Source organism: Acinonyx jubatus, chromosome D2, assembly GCF_027475565.1.
Source record: "Acinonyx jubatus isolate Ajub_Pintada_27869175 chromosome D2, VMU_Ajub_asm_v1.0, whole genome shotgun sequence".
Taxonomy (NCBI): domain Eukaryota; kingdom Metazoa; phylum Chordata; class Mammalia; order Carnivora; family Felidae; genus Acinonyx; species Acinonyx jubatus.
In genome coordinates, this window is record NC_069393.1 from 36,000,900 (window position 1) to 36,015,582 (window position 14,683).

General features: G+C 43.7%; 1 protein-coding gene across 22 annotated transcripts in view; it reads right to left on the reverse strand.

Annotated features, from left to right (window-relative positions):
- Window positions 1-14,683, reverse strand: part of KCNMA1 (potassium calcium-activated channel subfamily M alpha 1) — a 727,849-nt gene that overhangs the window by 122,132 nt on the left and 591,034 nt on the right. For 19 of the 22 annotated variants that reach the window (XM_027062381.2, XM_053206927.1, XM_027062363.2 and 16 more), the window contains exon 18: window positions 8,623-8,699. In XM_027062381.2, the coding sequence (XP_026918182.1) occupies window positions 8,623-8,699 (77 nt within the window). Of the gene's footprint in view, window positions 1-4,793; window positions 4,803-8,613; window positions 8,700-14,683 lie in introns of all 22 variants that reach the window. The other 3 variants (XM_027062348.2, XM_027062365.2, XM_053206925.1) reach the window with 2 other exon arrangements.

Sequence of the window (14,683 nt, forward strand, 5' to 3'; positions counted from 1 at the left end):
TCAGCAGAAGACATAAAAATAAAGTTATTTTATATGCATCCAGATCTGTTGTACAACTTGTAGACCGCTCACTTGTTCTTGCTTAGTTCTTTTACTGGAAATATTGATTTGTGATTTACACAGAGGAGGGAAACAAAGATGATTTTTTGTTTCACTGTAAATAAATTGTTTTGAAAAAAATTTAATCAAATGCTGTAGCAGAAGAGAAGCCCATCAAACTCTGAAACGCTATGCTTCTCATTAGCAGCAGTCCCTGGTTTTCATTTCCATACTGCCATTTTCGGTCATACACAATAATAGAATCTGACACATTTATAGGGAAAGAGAGTTCTTCTCCATATACCCGTCTTTAAGGACAAGGGGAGGGAGAATGAGGCGGGATAACTTTTGAAATCATTCTGTCAGAGGTAAGCCCATCCATCCTAATGGGTGATTTTCAGCCTCATATTTGATAAGGGCTTCGGGAGGAAACAGAACCTCAACCCAGTGTCTCTCAGGAACTGTTTGCAACTGTTATTGCTGGCTGTTCTGGAGACCATGCATTGTTCTAAAATTTCATATTGTTAGCATGCAGGAACAGGCTGAAACTGGTAATCGAAGCAGCAAAAAACCATTTGCTATAAGAAGATTAAATGTTAATTATAAGCAGTCACATTCCAAAGCAGCATATGCATAAAAAAAGCAAACATGCTATTACTCGTCATTCCTCCCCAGTCATCATTTTTACACTCACACCAAATACAAAATAGAAATCTCAAAAGACACACAAGCACCACCACAAAAAAACCAGCAAGAATGATCAATGAGAGGCTAAAAGACAAGACAGAAACAGTTAAAAACGATTGAGCCCCACGTGTTGACAAACCTTTGTGAATTACAATGTCTAGACCAAGGTGCCACCGACTGGGAGGAGGGTGGCTCTCGCTCTACTTCTGGAATAGTCCATTTTCATGGACACCCCCGCCCCTCAGATGTCTTCACCTATATACACTTCCGGGTCCCCCTTCTTAAAAGGAAAGGCCCATCTGACCTCCCTACTGATGGAGTGATTCATTAGGATTGACGGGTATGCATCCCAGCCAGGAAGAGCTTTCTGCTGTGCCCTTACACGAGTCATGAACATGAACAAATGCTTTAACTAAAAACGTTTGAGGATTTCCCTGCTTAGTGGTAGCTGTTTCAGAAGATGTGGGCATTCTGTGTGTAAAATTATACTCTCAAGTTGTAAAATAAAATTATATCGAAATTAAGTCTTGGACCTCCTGATTTGGAAAATACCACCCTTTCAACTTTCTCTGGTTTCCTAATCCTCCAGGTTTGTTTTAGTGAATCATGGATACTCAGAACCGCTGGTGTTTTATTTCCATTTCTCCATGATTGTTTCCTTTTCTGGAGCTGATGTAGGTTAGAAGGTTAATTTCAGATATCAGAATGCCACTTAAAACTACCAAGGTTAGGTTTCAAAGAACAACATTAAAAGTTTCGGTATTTATTTAAAACAGAAGTGAGTTTCTTAATCTACTCCCTGGACACATAAAGTGCCCTCTCACCTTTGGCGTTTGCTGGTTTTCTTTTTTACATAGTCACCCAATGCTCTCTTCCCAAATCTCAGTCCTCAGAAAAGGGACTTTTCCCCAGGATTTCAATAATACAAAGTGGATCTATGAGGACATCTAGTGGATCTGTGTGGAAGAGCAGCTAGTCGACAGATCACCTGAACCAGCTGGCCTTTCTACGAAAGGGAGCGGAAAGGGGACCCCCTGTGTCTCCAACAATTGAAATCTGTGCATTTCAATCCAGTGGTTCTTACAAATTACAGTGGATGTTTAGGGGGCAGTGGGGGATGAGTGAATTCTAGGAGATGGTTCCAGACTGGTCTAGAGTAGCAGCTTGCAAACACACTGGCTTTGTAGCCATGGCCAGCAGAGTGGGACCACTTCAGCACCAGTTGGCTGGGTCTCCTCAAAGCTCTGCTGCAGCTTCCTAAGACAGGAAACAGACAAGAGCGTGTCTCTGGTAGGTGTGAATACTGTAGCTACTTGTTATTCCATCTTAGGGCTTTTGGAACTTTATGTTCAATTAATTGGCCCCATAGGCCACCTTAACTCTGGGAAAGCAGAAATATCAGCCTCTGGGGACTCAGTTTTCTCTTTGGCCCACATCACAAGGTTCTTGTTCTTGGGCCAGTGCCACAGATTCAAAGAGGTTATGCGGTTGCCAAGAATTAGACCCTGGGTCTCACCTTCCTCCAAAGAACCCTGTCTTAGCAGTTTTACAATTTGAGAAAAAGCTTTTATATGCTTTCCTTCACCACAATGAAGTGGATATTCATCCAATATTTCCATTATGACTTCCTAGTGCTATTTGTAGAGATAAAATACAAGTATTTCCCTAACGGACATCATCAAAGTTATCTGTTTACTCCTAAAGTGTTTAAAAGTGGAAGATGGCTCAGACGTACTCTTGGAGCACTTTTCCTATATTTTCAAAGGTCGTGATCATGAGAAAGGAAACCTGTAGAGAAGTGGCTGCTGTAGATGTGGCTCGGTTACTGCTCTGTCCTTGTGTCAAACTGACAATCAGCTGTCAAACTCAGGTTCTCTGCTGGCTAGCCCTTCTGCGCCAAGCCTGGAATGAAGAAGGAGTTGGACTCCAGCCTGTTCTCAGCACCATCTGCCTCCCGCATCAGCGACCAAATTGTCAGCCAATTTCCAATTGCAGAATCTTAATTTCCAGGGTGGGTTGGAAGGGGCAGGAAAAGCAGCACTGGACTGAGAGGTTCAGGTAGAGTTTTCCAGCTGCTGGAGAAAAAGTATTTTAGGTTCAAATGGAGCAGATTCAAAGGAAGACTAATGTGGAAGGAAAAAAGAGATAATCTGCCTTTCACTTCACAGATATTTTTTAGGCTGCAATCACAGGGTTAAAATCAATCCAATGAAGGAAGGATTAATTTGAAGCCTGACCCTGAGGCTGCTCTTCGTATGCTCAGCAGCAGCTAAAGTGATACATAAAAGTATCCATGGAACAAAAAGTTCACTGAGGCATAGCGTTTGAGACATTTGTTTGATGTGATACTGGGAATCAGAGAGCATTCTTTCCAGTCCTGTAAATGAGGAATAATGTCTTCACTATGCAAAATTCCTCCTATTAGCTTCTGCAGGGAGAAGAAGGATCTTCCAGGTGATTTTCCAAGATCAGAAAGAGGGGAAAGAAAAAGCTAGTTAATGTCAGTAGCACTAAGTATATGGAATTAGTTGATATTGCCCTCAACACCACACCGTGGTTACGGAAGGCAGAGGAATTTGGCACTAGAGTTCTTTGTTGATTGACATCATGTTTTCTGTCTGATTCTGAAGGATCACTAGGTACAGGAGGTGCCTCTGCAGGTATGAAAGTGGCACATGCCTTCGAGCCACCCTTCCAGATGTTCTACGGATGAAGGGAGCCACACAGTCAACTTGGGCAGTGTTGTGTGATGAACTGAAGACGTCATTCATTTGTTTTGTTTGTACATTGAGCATTCTGTACGCTCAAACTCTGAAGACTAGCCAGAATCAGATGACCCATTTGCATGGTGCAAAGGCAATGAGAGTTCTGAGTGCTGAGACGTCTCCAAATTCCAGGACCATTGGATTCAACTGGTCTGCAGGCTGGGTCCCGTTTTCAGTAGAGTCTTATGAGCATGTGTAAAGATCCGACGATGCTCACTGTTGGTGCCACTGAACGCAGCATTGCTTTGAGTCACACATAGAAACCCTGGCCCTAAAATTGCCACATCTTGTGGGTGAGAGGGGTCCTATTCTGTGAGTAAGTTAGAGGCTCAGAGACTTAACATTTACTTGTTCAGACTTCTATATAGCTCACTAATGAAATGGAACATTCTCCTTGAGTCATCTTTCCTTGAGTCATCTTTTCCATCTTAAACAAGTCAATGGATCTTCCAAGATGCCTAACACCCATAGAAGAACTGGGTATGTCCTAGTGGGTACTGACTGAAAGAGAAACTTTAAAGCAAGGGAACTTCATAGACTGTAGGAAATAATTACCACTGGGGAAATACTTGTCTCCAGTAAGGCTGTTTAAGATACTTACACTCCCAAAGTTTGATGTCCAATTAATTCTTTAGCAAGCACTTTCTCATATAGAGAGGTACATATATTATAATAAATACATCACTCTCTCTATAAAATATTTCTGTGCTTATATATAAAAATGTTCATTTTTACATATAAAGTACTGGTACATATATCATATATATGGTACATATATCATATACTGATCATATATATATCACAACACAGGAATATATATGTAGCATGTGTGTTTCCTTCAGGATAGGAATTCAAGCTCAGTAGCAGAGACCAGATAAAATTTATCAAAGGCAAGCATGACAATGACCCCCAATTGACGAGGCATCTACAGCTATAGTGGTAATTACCTCAGCCTACTCAGCGTCCCCTAAAGGTCTGAGACAAGGCCTTCAAGAGAAACACTGTTGTCAAGGTCTTATTTTCAAATGGAAAAATAAGACAGTGCCAGAAGCTGGCAAGAGGCTGGGGGGATGGGAAGATGAACGGAGGGCGGTTCCCTGCTCTCAGGGGTCTCCATCTCCAGGCTACTCTGCAGACCATGTTGGATGAGGGAGTTGGGGCATGATGTCACTGCTACATGCAACATAAATACCAAAAGAAAAAAAGAAACTGAAACTGTACAGAAAATAAAAGAAGTATCTCTTCTAGAGAGAAAGACAGGGGGAACTGGACTCCGGGCTCCTGGGAACCCGTTTTACTCACAATATATCACTACCAGTGTGCAGTTAAAATAGAGTAGGGGCCGTATTCCAAGGCAGCAAAGAGGGAAAAAAATAAATCAAAAATATGTCAATGATTAGAAGTTCAAGAAAATTCCTTCAAACACATCAATTCAGACATGACTTGTCCCCTAGGAGTCCACCCTTTGGCAAACTTTTACAGGCTGGGGGAAAAAATGTAAATCATTAGACCAAGTTTGTTATACAGAAGAAGAAAATGGGTAAATAGTAGTTTCTGAGAGCTTGCTCCTTGGCCAGACAGCTGAATTTGACTCTCTTCCTTGATGGAATGCTATGAAGAAATAGAAAGAAATGCAAAAGTTAAACTATACTACCACAGGATTTCCAGATGGAATGCCCACACTCGAGATTGCTCCAGATAGTATGGCATGAAATGTTCAAGGTGAATGGGGAGGGTGGGGGTGGGGATGGGAGGGGAAGAGCTAGGTTGGGAGGGGAGGGTTAGGAAGCTGTGGATAAAGACCACTGACTGTCATCAGCTCTGCCCTCATGGAGATCAGCTCTGCCCTCATGTCATCAGCTCTGCCCTTGTTCCAGGGTGAATTATGATCACCTGGCCTAACAGGTTTGGACAAATGACTGTGTGGGTGAGCTGCCCTCTCCAACTTGGGGCACCAGGCAATGTGCATTCAAAGGCACAGGAACCACCCCACCCCACCCCCATCCCCATCCCCGATGCATTATTCACAACCTTAGCTCCTTCTCTTGAAAGTTTCTTTGCAACCAAAACCTATCTTCTCCAATTTCCTGACTTGCCTGGTATGCATGGGGAGGTCCATGTTCAATAGTTCACTTTATTCTGACCACTCCTTACACATACACATCTGCATCCTGCCCTCTGTAACACAGGCGGCTATGGTCTTTTAATTAGGAAGAACAATATTTGGACAATTTTGATCGTTATCAAACATTAACCTCACAGCCAGGGGCCTCTATGAGATGAGCCCAAGAGGGAAGGGGGTACAGAGAGACAGGGGCAAGACCCCTGTCATGCTGGCTCAGCTCAGAGGCAGTATTTCTGAAGCAATCCATGCCATGCATGGTGAGAGATCACACCCTTCACTAGCTGGAACCAGCTTTAAGGGGAATGAAGAGAATAAAATTATTTCAAACAGTTATGTGGCTCTCCCTCCAGGATGAAGTTAAAAGTCAGCTGCTGGGTGCTTGCCTGGAACCAGGGTGGAAAAATAACCTAGAGGCCAAATCCTCATTTCTAGGGACTTAAAAAACTTTCTGCTGAGTTCCACTGCAGTGCCTACGAGGAACATTCCAGTATCAGAGCAGGGATCAGAGACACTTTCTCTCTATCATTCTGCCTTCTACCCTCGCCTTCTTAGAGTCTACTCTCTGTCCAGTCACCATGGAGGTCATCTAATATAGAAACTGATGCTATTGAGTTCTTGCTCAAAATCTTCCAAAGGCTATATCTGTTACAGGACTAAAACCCAGGTTTCTCCTCATGGCCTCTGTCTTCCTCTCTGAACTCATTTCATTCTGCTCTCTCCCCAGCCCCACCAGCCCCACTGGTCTGCCTTCCTTCCGTCCTTCCTTCCTTCCTGCCTTCCTTCAGCACTTCAAACTTATTCCTGCCTCTTGACCTTTGCCCTTTCTCTTCTACTAACCTCGACAGGGTCTCAGCTTCAATGTCACCTCCCAAGGGAGGCTTTCTGGCTAAAGCAGTGTCCCTACAAGGTTCCCCATACCCTCAGGCAGTCCCCTCTCTCTTCATAGCATTTGACTCTACCTGAATCTATTTAATGGTTTCTATGATCATTGTTTGTCTCCGTGTACTACTGTGAAGGCTTCAGAAGAACAGCGATGTTATCTTGTTCACCCCTCCATCCCTGGCACCAAGCGTGCACCTGGCACAAAGAAAGTACTCAAAAATATGTGGATGCCTAATCAATAAGTAACTTTTAGTGATGCCCCGTGGAACCAGGTTCTTTGACAGATTATCTGGTTCTGGATTATTGGCCTTGACACTCTCCTGCATTTCCCAACCTCCTCTACTACAAAAGTTTCCTTACAATGGAGTTAACCATTTTGTATTTGTGGTTCTCTTTTACTTCCACCTTGGGATACATGTTCCTCTGATGGAAAAAATCTGAGGGATGCCTGGTCAGCTGAGCTGTGTTTTTGTGTTCACGACCAACCATGCTGGGATGCATGGCCTGGTAAGGAGGGCCTTTTGTATCATGGAGTCCAGGGGACTGGAAGTGAGGTGGGTTTGTTCTGGACCTACAAATAGCCTTAGATGCTCTTCCTGTTAAGTTGTCAGAATCAGAGAATTCTTAGACCTCTAGACTTTTGTCTGGATCTCTTTGTCTGAGACATCAATAAATACTCATCTTAGTAAGGTGTCAGAGCTAGGGGGAACAGGGCCATGGAAAAAGCAAAACAGTGGGCCTCAACTGCCCCAAACTTGGGAACCAGCCTCAGAGGATTTCTACAGAATCTGCTCTCGACCAAGAGTGCTCCCCTGGGTATTTGCCTAAGAGCTCGAGTGTCTTCGTGCTCCAGCAGAATGATATTTATATCTTACTGGTTTACATTACTGTGTCCCCTTTAGGAGTGTAGTGAAAAAAAGCCCCCTCTTTGGTTGGCCTATCCCAGGAATAGTGCTCTTCTATCTGGTTTCTGCTTGTGAAAAAAGTATTTTATGGGGCAATCTTTCATAACTGTGCTTCTACTCATCAGAGTCAAGGTCATTGTCTTGCCCTACTCTCTTGCAGATGTGATTAGGGCACTGAGCGCACAGCATCGAGAGGCTTTTGTGTGAGCCTGAGCCCCGGTCTGTTGGGTCTGTGTGACTCTTAGCAATCTCATCCTCCCACTAAACTTGGAGCCTTAGTTTCCTCTTTTTGTAAAATGGAATTAATAACATCCCTTGACAATTACCCAGGGTTATGGTGAGGATCAAAGAAAATAATGATCATAAATAAGGAGCTCTGAAAACATTAAATCACCATAGGAAGGAAGGCATCATTATTATTGTTTTCTTTACGGCCATGAACAATTTCTATTAGGCAATGCAACATGATTACTGCAAAAGGCACGGCCTTCTCAAGGCAAATCCACTTTAGGTCCTGGTTTCTGGAGAGCTCACGACCCAACGTTCCTGACTTACCATATCTTTCTCAAGAGGTCACACTGGCAAGCTGCTTTGGAAGAGATGTGAGACAGGATATGCCAGAAGCTATGGAGACCAATCTAGTCTACCCCAAGGAGCAATGGAGTTTGAGGTTGGTTATTGGAGCAATGGCAAACAAAGCTGATTGGTCATGGTCAAATTCTCTTCCTGAGCCAGCTGGAGGGTACCACAAGTGAAAACTCTGGACTTTGGTATCAAACCTTGCAGCAGCTCCCATTTGGGAGACACAGTCCTCAGACTCGGTTTCCCTTTCAGCCCTAGTCCCCATGTTTACACTTGGTGGCCCCCCCATCCAGTGGAAATTACTATGCAAAAAAATATGGTCTTAGCAGTCCTCCTTCTCATATATTGTACTGAGTATGTTCAAGTGGGCACAAGCGCCTCAGCATCCCTTTAAGGTCCAGAGGTGGGGATTAGGCACTAGGTTCACTCAAAGGTGTTGATGGTGGTGATTTTTCATCCTTGCTCTAATAAAGCGAGGACAAGTATTTATTCCATGTCTCTTTAAACTGCTGGGTGAAACATAAACATATCCAAGAAACCTCTTGATGTTTAGTGTTTCTTTACTAGGAAAAGGAGAAGGGAAACAAATTTGGGGAAAAGGAAAGAGGGAGGGAAGGGGGAAAGAAACACTACTTACGCCGTTTGCAGCCACATTTTTTTATTCTTTTGGGATCTGTGATGTCATCATGACAGGCCTTGCAGTAAAAAAATGCCCTGGAGAAAGAGAATGGAAAAACTGACACATTTCATAATCCACCCGAATGAAATGAATACCACATTTCCTCCACCGTGGTGCCAAATTAATGAAACACGCCAGCACTAATTTCCTTTCATCTTTTGAAAGGTTTAGACTTTTACAGACGGAAATGTTTGTTGCAAGACCTCTTATTTCAAACACAGGACTCTGCAATTGGAGTTCGTGCTTCTTTTAATAAACCTTCCTTTGAACAGGAACGGGGTGAATGGCTGCTGAGGTGACCCCCTGCATCTGCCTGCTCATCCTTCGTTTTTTGAGCACAGCCTTCAGGGCTGCTCATCAAAGCATGTAGGCAACCAGCCCCAGGCCCTTGGTGGGGAAGTGGAATGTATCTCCGAAACCCTTGCCGTCTGGTCACATATTTATTGAAGGGAGAGCCAAGATAAAGTTCCACAGTCAAATAAAATCATTAGCCTTGCCCCTCTGAAGGGATATTTCTTTTCAAAGTGAGAGAGGTTAAGGAGGAAGGTGGAGGGGGAAATACAAAAGTGATGGGTCAAGGGGGGTCCTCTGTCAAATTTCTTCTGGCATTTCATAGCCCATACTTTGCTCCCAAGCTGGAACGATCAACTCCCATACTCTCGGCCCCGAGAACACAAAATAAATGGAGGTTTGCTTCTCACGGTGAAGCATAGCTCAACCGAGCACTGGAATGGGGTGGGCAGAAGGCACTATAGGGCTGGATACTCAGAGGCAGCGATCAACAAGAAAATCCCCTCATCTGACTTAAGTGTCAAGTTGTGATTATAAAGCACATTGGTTGTGTCCAGACAAGCGACAAACCAAGATCATTCAAGTATAGAATGCATAGGACTCAGAAGAACAGCACTGGAGGCCTACATCTTTTCAGGACGGGGGATTACTGGGACAAAATTCACTGGAACAGCCTTACAAGCTTCCGGATATGGGAGCTAACAAAATCCCTGGTTTTACCACTCCCAACGTGAAATTGAATGGCAGGGATAAACACGGTCTTCCCTTGACCAAGACTATAAAGAAACACAATTCTTGGCGATTCAATTCCCAGGTTCCTTTTTATGTTTTTCACAGGATTTGCACACGTGATTGACACCAGCTGAAAACCAATGTGGGATCTGGAAGAGATCTTGGAAGTCCCCAGGACTCAGTGTCCTCATCTGTAAAATGAGGAGGTTGTCACGACCTGCCCAAAGGTATCCTGTGCTGGGGTTGGTCAACTTCTAAATCCAAGCCCAGTGCTCTTTCCACCCCAGCATCTCACTCACTATTTCCCTAAATGCCAGTTTTCATCCATGTTGTGAAAAAAGGAAAAAGAAAAAAGGCAGCTGATTGTTTGCCCTGCAAGTGGCAATGTGGCTAAGAAGCCAATCAATGGTGACCTTCCTTGAAAAGGCAATGACAGGAAAGGAGGAAGCCTTTTTGTGTCCACATCCTTTGGCCATTTTCTCTCCCTATCTGATGCTCCTATACATAATAATAATGATAACAATGATAACAGACATTTGTAGGGCAAGGCTATAAGCCAAGCACTACTCTAAGCATTTATAAGTATCAATGAATTGGATCCTTAAACAATCCTTTGAAGGAGTCATGATTATTATCTCTGTTTTACAGAGTGTACAGGAAACTTAAGCACAGGGAGGTTATGTGACCTGCCCAAGGTCTCACAGAGCTGGGATTCAAGTCCACACAGTCTAGTCCTAAAGTCCATGGTCTTAAACACATCTCTACTGCTGAGATGATGAAACCGTGCTGAGCCTGAGTGGACTGATGAGAAGATAAAATTGATTACTTCGCAAATTCAAAGTGGATTCTGAAAGTGGCCCCACGGGGGCCAAACAGGTAAAGCTAATGACTGAGATGGGGCCAGGTTGGTGGGGGTGGTCTCTGGTCTGTGAACTGGAGACATATCTCCCAACCAGAGGGAGCACCGTAGCTAAGCTCCAGCTGAGTTTTGCCAAGTGGAACTTCTTTGAGAGCACCACTGTCTTCTCCACTCACCTCTGCCTCTCTCACACTCACCTGGCAAAGCACCCACCCTACTGCACACCTGCACCTGAGCAGCTGAACTGAGGAACGGAAACACAACTCTGTTGACTAATCTCACTTCAAATCCATGGCCACGGATGCCAGGGGCCTCTTCACACACCTCAGGATCTACTCCATATCCCCTCCTTCCACCTCAACCTTCTCTGCTCTCCTCCCCACTTCCTCTCCTGCTCATCCATCCCTTCGCCAAGTGGCCCTGTGTTGGTGACCTTGACACACACATCATCAAGAAGACCGGATCCACACCCTGCGAGGCTGATCTTCAGGGTCTCCTTGTCCTCTGCTTTCCTGTTGTGTTTAGCCAATGGGAGGAGCCAGCTGGAAACTGGAGGATGGGAAGAGAGGAATTCCTCCCTGCAGGGCCATGAAATGGTGGTGGCCACATCTCTATATTCCAGAGGACTCAGCTCCTGCCAAGTGGCCTTTCCTACACTACAGCCTCTCTCTCCAGGTTCTGATAACTCTCCTTCCCCTTGATTCTGCAGATCTAGGGCTGAGAATGGCTCCACTCTGTTGCCAGTTCCGGGTGCTTTTGCATCCCTTATTGGTTCTCCTTAACCCTCTGCCCACAACTTTTTATGTTCCCTTCATAAAACTCTCCTCCCTTTTCTCATTTAGATGTGTCACCTGTTTCTGGCCAAGGACCCTCCCTGATATAGCACCCAAAATGACACCTCCAGCTTTCATCTTCCCCCCAAACTCCAGAATCTTAGAGCTGACTGTCTACTTAACATAGCCAAATAGAATTCTTAATTTCCTACATCCCAAACTTGCTCCTCTTCCAGCTAAATCCAGTCTCAGTAAAGTGGGAAGCCGGCACCCACCCAATTTCATAGGCTCCAAATCTAGGCTCCATTCTTGATTCCTCTTTTTCCCCTCATTTCTTATATGCAGTTTACCAGTGGGTCCTATATATAGACTCTCTAAAATATATTCTGAACTGGTCTCCCTTCTCTGTACCTCCACTCACCAGTTTTACCCAAGCTTATATTCACCTACACTATGCAGTATCTCCATCTGTTGGGCCCCCCACTCCTGTTACCCCACATCCCATTCTCTATAATGGAGAGGAAAGACCTTTCAATGATGTAAATCAGACTCCATCACTCCCAGCTTAAAGCCATCAGTGACTCCATTTTATAACAACCTGACCCATACATATCAAGACCTATGGGAGCCAGCCCTGCCTTTTTCTCTTACCTCATCTCCCCATACTACTCCTTCAGACACACTTTCCTTCCCTCAGCTCCCTACACACAACAAAACTGCCCCTACTTTGTCTCCTCTTCCTTTCCCATCTCTGTATGATGGACTCTTTCCCATCACCTCCACCTCTGCTCAAATGTCACTCCTTCCAAGCAGCCTTCACTTGCGCACAATCCAAATCAGTGACCTGGCTGCACTAATTCTTTGATTAATGTACCATGAATAAACAAAACTGTAATTCTCTCCTCCCTAGAACATGAGTCCATGAGAGCAAGGACTTCATTGTTCACCACTGCTTCCCTGGCACCTGGTACAGAGTGTTCTAGAAAGTGAGTGACCTTTGATGCATGAATGAGTATGAGAATGCAGCCAAGTAATGCCAGATCTGCAAGTTTTTCAGGGGAAATCAGAAATAAGAATTTTTAAATAAGGATGATGGTGTCTTCTGCTTGGCAAATAATTTATTTGTTAAAATTATGAATCAAATGAAGCCTGTCTGCAAGCCACACCGAGTCAACGAGGCACCATTTTGTGACCCCGACATCAAAGACTATGTGCCAACATTATTTAAAAAGGAAAATACTCAGTGGCAAGGAGCAGTGGACAAGTGACCGAATGCCCATCCCAAAGTGGCCTAAGGCTGGAATGGTGGTTTTACTGCTCTGTTCTTAAAACACTGCATCTGAAAGTTTCTGTGAGCTAAAAATCCATTAACTTCTTTTGTGGCTTTTTTGTAGGAGAGGGTGCATACTCAATACTGGATCGTCATAATCAACTTTTCCATTTTTACAAAACTTGCTTAGTTTCATTCAAATCTCCAAGGCCCTTTCTGTGGTTTTCTGCCGTCTTCATCTGTTTGAAGTCCCCTAACTGATAGCATTTGCTCCGACACATCACACACCATGGAAAATTACAGGCTGCTGTTGTTGCTGATTGTGTCAGCATGTATTTGTGAACACCATAAAGCACTGAAATGAGACATATTGCACTCCCTAATATAGGAGGTAATTTGTTTTTTGGACTGCCTGGTATTTGTGACATTCATTAGCAAGAGATGCAATAGGAAATAGAATTACACAAATGGGAGCTTCACGTTATATTTGCTATCTGGGAGGTACACGTGATCTATGGTGCCGCTGTGCTCCCCAGCCCCCCACCCCCCATACGTGGTGTTGAGATGCTGCTTCTGTGTCTCACATTCTGGATGTGAGCACAGCCCTCTCTTCCGGGGGATGTGGGCAGGGGTACCTCAGTCCTGTTCACCAGCCTCCTCTCCTCTCTCAGGTGAACCCAGTTCTTGAGGTACTCCTGAAGAACAGTCAGGATCCATGAACTGGATGAGGTTTTCCTGTCCCCATCTGAATAATGGCAATTCTTTCCCAACTTGTAGACGTAAATTTAAGCCATTAGAGAGGTCAGTTTAAAGAATTTTTGTTTTTGTTTTTTTGCTTCCCCATCCCATTTTTCCTCCTAAAATCTTTCATAAATAGTATGGCTAGACTGTAGGAGTGGGTGAAGAGGCAGAAAGTAATAGACATCAGTTATCAAATATAGTTCTGTGCTTGGCATGCCAGGATCACATCATGATGAATAATTAAGAGCGTAAGCTCTGGCACTGGACATACTGGCTTTACTACACACAAGCAGTAGGGCTTTGGGTATTGGTTACCCAATCAGCACCCCAGTTTCCTCATGTGTAAAATGGAAATAGTAATGATACCTATCTCATAAGGTTGTTGAGAGGATGAAATGAGTTCATCAATACTTGGGGTACCTGGTCCATAGAACAGTGCTGGCACATATTAAACTCTACATAAGAATTTGCTAGTTTCATTAAATTTGGTAGAAAGTGTGGGTTTTGGAAAAGGAAAGACCAGTTCCCATCTGGGCACCGCCACTTGCTTCTGTGCTTTATAACCTCGGATAAATCATTTATCTCAACTTGACCAATGAGGAGACCAAAGCCCTGAGGGTTTTAGAAGACTTACCTTACAAAGTTATTTTGAGGACTAACAATTAAGAATGTAGAATACCTAACACAGGCCTGGCTTTGAGTGGAAGCTCATTAAATGAAAACAATAGGCTTACATAAATAATTACAGACCTTCACAAGTAATAATCTATTTTAAATAGTTTGTGTAACATTATTGTTAGAGTGAGTGACCTATCTGGCCATTCGAGTCACATCTTCTGCTCATAAATTTTTCATAGATCAAGGATAGAAGCAAATATAATGATATTCCATGGTGTTCTCCAAAGAGCCCTATGATTCCCAGCTGTTTAAACAGGTTTAAGGATACTGATAAAAGTGTCGTAAAACACCGAGGTCAATGAAATCGTGGGCTGTACCTACAGAGGCCTAAGAATTGAACCTGACAACCTTGCCTACTTACCTAGTAGCCCACAAACAGAAATACAGCCAGTTTAGTATTTCATCTGAAATTAATCCAAACCTTTTGAGATTCCATTCGGCACTTAAAGTGGAAAGCTGATAAATCTCAAGTAAATTTTCCTGGATGATACTAGGTAAAGAGTACTGGACAAGGAACCAGTTGTCCTGTGTTATGTTGTTCTGGGTCATCAAGAATCTGGATGATCTCGAACAATCACTTCAGCTCTCTGGGACTCACTTTCCTCCCTTGGAAAATGAAGGAATGGTTACCAAGGCCCTCCTAGTTCTAAAATGTTATTATTCCAGTTGAAAGAT